Raw genomic sequence first — 7,840 nt, 5'->3', positions numbered from 1 at the left:
TCAATAAGTCAAGCTGTCAATTTTTGTTTCTTCGTTTTTCATTGTTTACTTCTGAACTACCGACACCAAATCTGTACGGTGCTAGTAACACGTCGTTTTCGTGCTAGATCGCCTGCCAATTACGTGGTGCCGGAACAAGCTCTTCGATCTCAAGACACGTGTACGATACCAAAAATGAGCGAATCAATAAAAACCGACAAATCTGCGAAGGAGCTCCCTCCCACGTTACGATCAGGAAGAATATATCCGGCAAAGACAAGAGCTTCCGCCGCGCCTTGGTGCTCTCTTATCTACTCTGAGCAGCGCAAGGCACCGTTAGGAACTCATACAAGATGGCACGCTCATAGGAAAGCGCGCGAAGAAGGGCTCGTCCTGCCTTCCTGCCGCTCCTGCGACAATGGCTTCACCGCACCTTCCACAACTTTTTCTATCTATCTATCTCTCTCTCTCTTTCTCTCTCGAATCACTCATTTCCATTGCGTGGTGAACCACAGCTGCGCTCCCTAGCACACATTGTACCACTGAAGGAAGCTCTGCATGACGCTGCTTTTCAGAAGAATTATCCGAAGATCTAAGTCAGTGTCCGGGCAGGGTCAATCCTAAAGGTCACTTTGCAGCCACACCCTCTACTGAGTCAGAGCCAGAGAAGGCATTGCCTCCTAACGGTGTCATCGGCCTTCCGGAGCTGTGGGTGGTAGTACTTAAAGGTGTACGAAGAATTCTGTCGTTCCAGCACGTAGGCCAGCGCCAAGGTACAATATGATCAGAAGCGTGTTTCCAAAGCTCGTGAGTACCACTCGGTTTCTTGTCCTTGAAACATGTGCATTCGTATACAGTCCGCCATTTGTCCGCAACCATCCTGGCTGTGCACTAATAATAAACCAATTAATTGTAATTATTTGTAATAATTAATTGTAATTTCATAGTGTAACAAAAAAAGAACTTTTTTTCTTCGAAAGCAATAGTCACGTTTCTAATACGTATGATTTCGTTGTCATCTTCATTTGCATTTCAACTAGTTTACTACCTTTGTAACAGCGCAATTAGTGCTTAGAAATATGAGCCGGATATATTCACTAAAAGTAGAAACGCATTCTTCGATACACTAATGGCTGATCGTCAGGTTTCTGCAAGGCAGTTTGTTGCTTTAGTGACTACGTGCTTGCTGTACTTTCGCATGAAGGCAGTTTGTATTGTTACACGAATGTGTTATTCATCAATGTATAAATATACACCTTAATTTGCAAGCGGGGAGTTGAAACACAGACGCAAGAGAATTAATAGCGTACTGCTAAAAATGCAAGAAGAGCGAAAAGAAATATTTCTTTCCGCCCTTCTTTTTTGCGTTGAGCGCAGTACTTACTTGTTCAGTATGAACCCCCAACTAGTTCCCAACGAAGTACATCACAGGCAAAGTCGAAGCAATTCGACACTGATATTCAGCCTCAGCCTTCATCTTTATGAGTCGGCACGGGTTAAAGTAGTTCGAATTGGGTAACTAAAAAGAAATCAAAAAATAAATTATGGCAGATCGAGGACGAGGCAAAGTCTCGCTCCGTGGCTCACTTCCTTGTGAGTAGATCGGTTACTTTTTAGTTTACCTTTCTTTTCTGATCTTTCCTTTTTAGGAACTGGCTTTGTCAAGTGCACTGATGAAATGCAAAGTTTAGGCAGAATCTTAAAAAACAAGATGGGTTTAAGAGTCTGCCAAATCCCTCACAGGAAAGATGCACAAATCGCTAAGACAAAAAAGTGAGACGATACGCTGCAGCGTCTTCGAGCTTTGTTACTTTTCTTGCTGCAGACCGTTTGTGCATTGCTCGTGCTCCTGGTCACGGGCCATCCTTTGCCTGAGGACCCCGATTCAGGCTCTGCCTCTCAACCATCGGCGCATGAGATTGCTGACGCAGTGAGGCAGGTTTCCGCAGAGAGTCCAGCCTCACAGGACACGGTTGCTGAAGCAGCCGCTGCTGAAACCGTAGCCGAAGCAGCAGCAGCGGCACCAGTGGACGAAGGTAAGCGGACGCTCGCGCATTTAAAAAAATTACCTGCACCCTCCACGGTAGCTCAGTGCCTAAGGCGCTAGGCTGCGGAGCACGAGGTCGTGGATCGGGGGTTTCATAGCCGGCACACGGCGACTGCGAGTTCATTGAAGACAGCGGACACGTGTACTTCGATATAGGTGCACGTCGGATAACTCCAGGTGGTGAGAATAGATCCGCAATCTGTTATTACCGGGTCGCCCATATAGCCCGCAGCGCAGCTTAAACTCCATCATGAAAGTCCGTCGAGTACAGTTTTTCCTTACACCATCGGTTGTTCGAAAGAGCTTCAGTATTCGGAAGCGCTAAGTGTTTTGCCTACCAGGTGGTGCTTTTTATTCTTAGAAACTATCTCTGCTGAATCACAGCACCGTTATGATACAGTTGCGCTAGTCGCTTCTATTAGTTATCGATGTACAGGCGCTGCATACTCTGACTGTAGCTTTGTGTTTTTGCTTCATCCCAATAATTGAAGATGTGGTAGCCTCCGTGCAGAGCGTTTAATCCCCCTCTCATTCGTTGCCTCAATTACAACATTGTGTATTTGCTGCATAACTCCGCCATCAATTGTATATTCCTGGAAAACATCCTAGGTTGTATTTCCTTTTCTCGGAAGGCTGCAGCTCTAGCCTGTTTACACCAGCAGGTGTTTTGTGCGTATGCGTTGTGCGCTGCGTTCTTGTTGCTTTAGCGCTAAGTATCGCTACGAGGTAAGCACGAACCATCACAAACCGACGGGTTTCTAGCGACACTTCCCGATGAACTTCTATGGCCCTTTCAGGAGCTGCTCAAGTGGCAGCGGCCGCAGCCGTGGGTGCCAGCAGCGGCGCGCACGGCGCACCCGTAGTAGCGCCCGTCGGCGCAGGAGCCGCCGCATTGCCCCACGTCTCGGGAGTCGTGTCGGGTCCACGCTACGAGCATGAGTCGCAGCAGCAAGCGGCTAGGCAAGAGGCGTTCAGCGAGGCAGCGCAAGGCGCCCAGCAGGGCAGTCAGGCAGCCGAGTCCGGCGAGGCCTTCAAGAAGGTCGAAGGCTTCGAGAACCAGAGCGGCTTCCGAAAGCAGGATGGCTTTTCGGAGAAGAGCAGCAACCGCTACGGGTCCGGATTCTTCCAGGGCAGCGAGGGACAGCACGAGTTCAACCGTGGAAACCAGCAGGCCTTTGGAGTCGCTGGTTACGGTGCACACCACTCGCAGGGCGTGGTCGGCAGCCCCAACTACCACGAGCTCCTGAAGGTCGGCTTCATCCCATGATTAGGTATGCACGCCTCTTCGTTTGTAGAAGCGCCTGTACCACCTACAGACAATCTATTTTTTTATTCAGTGGGGAGATATGTGTTTCCCCCAGAAGACTCAGCACTCACTCCTAAACACGAAGAACGAAATCCAGAGTGGGTGTAACCTGAAAATCTTGGCCTTGAGAGTTAACCGACGTTGCTTTTGTCACCATTGTTTTACTCTCTTAGTAAAAAAAAATGCCTGCTAGTGTCGCCAGATATTAGAGCTTTCTTATGCTTAAGTTTTTATCCTTGCTTTGAGTGCTGGCACAGTATTATGCTTCAGGGCCACTTGCTTGCGTGTGCATTTATTTTTTCGACCCATTTAGATGAAAGAATGAAAAACAGCAGATCCATATTTTGGTACTGCAATACCTGCAAATAATTTAAGGAAAATTGCAAACTAATTTCGTAAGAACTGTCTAAATGAATTTTTATTTTTACTGCAACATAGCCCATGGAAAACGAATGATTTCAAGTGGTTTGACGGTGTCAGTTCTCCGTGGCGTCCGAATTTTTATTGCATCAACTAGGGGGATAGGTAATTGTTCCTGAGCATAAAAAGTCACATAAAATGCGAAACGACCAAAACCCTTAGTCTAGTAAGTTTCTACAACATATCCTGCGCCAAAACAGACCAAATGCGAGAGAATCCTTAGAAATCCGTGACGTTGCAATGACGGCGGCGCTGCGGTTTCAACGTAAATTTGGAACATTGGCTGTCATTTGCTGCTCTGGTAATTATTACCTGTCCTTCTCCAAATAAATAAAAGTTGAGTATTGAAAGAAATACTTTACCAGTCCAAACTGATAATAGTGTTGTTTTCCGGTGTGCTTTTATAGGAAAAACATCCTGTGTGACTTGCAGACTTCCCGCTTTTCTAATGAGAACTGCACACACGTGCACGCAGGTCAAGAACACCATGGCGTCGGAGCAGTACTTGCGGCTTCCGTTCTTGCAGATCGCGCCTGCAGCAGGTCCCATCATAATCAAATTTGTTTCTCAATAAACAACTCGTAAACATTCTTCTACCCGTGGTATCTCTTGTCCCTCAAAAGCCTATACCTGCAAATGTCTTCACCTTAAAGGCATGTGTACTCACATACCACCGCACATATCACACTACACGTCCAACTCTGAAACAGAACTTCTCACTCCGTGTCACCGAAGGGTTGCTGCAGCCACCCGTACGAAACGTCTAAGGGCAGCATTAAGCAAATTTCAGCCATTTAGTCACGAATAGCCTTGTCATAAATATTACGTCCTTCCAGAAATCTCTCGAGGGCCACTAGCTCTCGCCTTGGTAATGTATATGCTGGCCTTGAACCTGCACTTTAAGAAAAACAACACCCTCGAGGGTGAATTTCATGTCGAAACAACCTTTTTACACCCTTACTTTTGCGGCAAATTTTGAAAAAAGGTGTACTAGTTCGCCGGACACCTTTAGTATATCCTTTCCTTATTTGAGGAAGATAGAAGGGTGTTTAAAGGTGCTCGGGACCCTTCAATATTTCAAGCAAGTAAAAAGTCGTGCGGGTTTGTTTCCCATTGGTTTGCGCCAAGTCATTGTTCGAGCTCGTCATATGGTCACTGTATAGGCTATGAATGTCATCTTGCTACTTCATATATATGCTCCTGAGACCCGAAGGACAACTATATAGGATATAATCGCGCATAAAGGAGATTTTTACTGTCTACTGTTCAGTTATGAACTTGAAAAACTATTTTTTAAATTTAAATAACCTGGTTAGATGCCAAAAACTGCGTCTCCATGTCTCCATCATCTCCTCATCTTTGCTATGGTAAAAACTGTATTTCATTGCTTAAACGCAGAGATGAAGATGGAACTATGTGTAGTAGATTGCCACGTTGCTGCCGCGTCCGGTATTTTTCACGCAATCGCAGTGATTTCGAAACATACCTCAAGGTTGCTTTCAGCCGTCTGGGACGACACCGATCTACAGTTCGTTTTAGTGTCAATTTTCTCGAAAGCGGATGACAAGAATATGAATAAACTCTTTCAATACAGTTACACATGCACCGTATTTCATACGCAGAGTGAATATTTTGCGTAATGGCTTCCGAGTGAACTTCGAAAAAAGTTGAAGGCAATGTGCCATGTAGGCAATGTGCCCGCATGCCACCACCGGGCAATGTGCCCGGTGGTGAAGTGAAAAAAACTGAGCTGTTTGTTTTATTGGTTCCGTATGACGTCATTTGGAGATGAAATCGTCGCCGCGCGCCGAACGCTGTATGTGCGAGTGAAAGGGCGCGAGGGGCGCGTCTTTCACGGGGAGTGAACGCACGGCGGAGAACAAACGCGCGTTCTGCGCCGTGCTCGCTTAAGGGCTGCAGAAGTAGGCGTCTCTTTTCTCCTTTACAATCACCATATATGTAGAGCAAACGCGCCTTCTCCGGACGCGCGAGAGGCCGTGGGGGAGGGGGAGGGAAGGGAGGCGACGTTTAGCTGCGGCACCAGGTGCCTATTTATATCAGAGGCTCCAGCAACAGTCACCAACGCCGCACGCATTTTGAGCTAACGCGGGCAAAACGCCGATGGCGTCGACAACAGTTCTGCGTGTTGTTGCTACCAAAGCCGCTCACCTTACTTCGTATGACATTGCTGTGTTGCTATCGCATTCATTGCTTCGCCCTTAGGGCGAAACTGTGACATTTTCTTATCATGTCTTTCGCTTCTTAACCACTCGAGATGTTTTAATTGTATAATCTCGCGGGTGTTGTACAGATCAGCTGCCAAGCGTCAGCGAATCATAGCGCGTCAGATAATCGTAGTTCTTCAGACGCATGTTCTTTCTCGTGCATCGTCGCCACAGGTGCAATATTATGCGCAGTAAGTCTTGTACTGTTTAATGCAGTACCATTTGGAATAAACATTCGCACGTACATGCGGAGCAATCTACTACCCATAAGAACACAGCATTTATTGCGAATGTGCGCACCCCGGTTATAAAGTGGGGAGACTATTTGGTCCTCCTCTTTCCTTCCTCTCTTTCAGATCTTACTGCTATAGCTTCACTTAAATTGTTTCCCGTTGTTTCTGCCTTATAGATGAACTGAATAGCATGGCGTCAGTCCATCATAGCAACTAGAGGAGCCACCGTGCTCTTTAGGTGATGTATTATTATCTATGTTTAAGACTACCGACTGGCAATCTGCAAGTGCTCAGATTTAATTACAGTGAAGTGCTGCAGATCCATTTTTTGCTTGATTTTTTATAAACTTCTAGGAAAGCCCTTTGGGATCCGAAAAACTAGGGTAGTGATATAATAAAAGGTATCGCTGTAAAAAGAAAACGTCGTGTGTAACACCCATTGAGGGAAAAGCTTCAATTAAAAGAAATCACCCTTTGTTATGGGTGTATTAGTTCGTTCAAATACCCATTTTTATGTTTGTATGCGAGTTAGTTATTGACACAAGAAAACTCCCTTAAGCGTGCAATTTTCCGTAGTGAGTGGAATCATTTTGAAGCATAACGGCCTGGCGGTCTAATGGTGTTAGATTGCGTATGAGGCCTCTGTCAGTATCACGTCACGGGCATTCTAGTGACCTTCTAGTGACATCCTGGTGCCTTTCTGTGACTTGTATTGGTATTTTCTGTATTCAGTGTATCTTATATAAGTTGACTTTACATTGTAGTGTAACATCTTCAGCATATCGTTAAAGCTTCCATCTCTCTCTTTACATTGTAGCATGCCTTATGTCACCTCTTTTGTGAGTAGACTTTCCTGAATTTATGTAAGCTAACCTAACATTTGAAGTGTCTTTTATGTGATTTCTGTTGTGGAGTTTTTTCAGTGCATTTATGTCAGCTGAGTTCAACTCTGACTTTCTTTCTTGTTATAGCTTTCTTTCGCTCAGTGCCGGTTTTGTTATGTTATTTTTAGCATGAATCCGTTCTATGCGATAAAGAGCCGCCCACGCCGCTTAAAGATGCCACTATCTCCTAAATATCATACATAAAGAAAAAACTTCTTGCTGGCCCTGTAGTGTGTCGGAAAGAGCCACTAAGCCTCTAGAGTACGGTTCGAAGTTCTCACCGAGGCTCGCCGGTTGCGGAGAGGTTAATGCAGAGTTCCCAGTCATCGTTGACCAAATGGAAGAGAGAAACAAAGAAAGCGAACAAACATTGCCACATGGGTTCATTTCCGATTCAAACGAACCCATGTCTCCATGTCTCCTAGAATGGACTCCTGTTCATCGGTGTATGAGCCTCAACATAAGTTCACCTTCGCCACTGCTGTTGCTAGAAGCTTGTTACTTTGTCAGACTAAGGAGAACGTGAAGCTCGGTCTGAATGACCAAAAGGAAGCGAAAGGGGAGCGGTGACTATGACATCAAAAGGAGAAGCGCACGGTTCGATAGACATCATCATCACCATTGCCATCTACATAATCATCATCATCATCATCATCAGCCTATTTTTATGTCCACTGCAGGACCAAGGCCACTTCTAGTGATCTCAAAATACTCCTGTCTTGAGCTAGCTGATTCCAGCTACCGTG

The 7,840-nt window shown here is 45.7% G+C and overlaps 1 protein-coding gene across 1 annotated transcript; it reads left to right on the top strand.

Annotated features, from left to right (window-relative positions):
* Window positions 1-472: 472 nt before the first annotated feature.
* Window positions 473-4,343, top strand: LOC119436899 (uncharacterized). The gene is made up of 4 exons (XM_037703937.2): window positions 473-786; window positions 1,805-2,015; window positions 2,824-3,297; window positions 4,228-4,343. The coding sequence occupies exons 1-3, from the start codon at window positions 760-762 to the stop codon at window positions 3,291-3,293; spliced, it is 708 nt and encodes a 235-aa protein (XP_037559865.1). The 5' UTR covers window positions 473-759; the 3' UTR covers window positions 3,294-3,297; window positions 4,228-4,343.
* Window positions 4,344-7,840: the final 3,497 nt, after the last annotated feature.

This window comes from Dermacentor silvarum, chromosome 1, assembly GCF_013339745.2.
Source record: "Dermacentor silvarum isolate Dsil-2018 chromosome 1, BIME_Dsil_1.4, whole genome shotgun sequence".
NCBI classification, from domain to species: domain Eukaryota; kingdom Metazoa; phylum Arthropoda; class Arachnida; order Ixodida; family Ixodidae; genus Dermacentor; species Dermacentor silvarum.
Note: the sequence above shows the minus strand (reverse complement) of the source record. Positions and strands in the feature narration are given on the sequence as shown.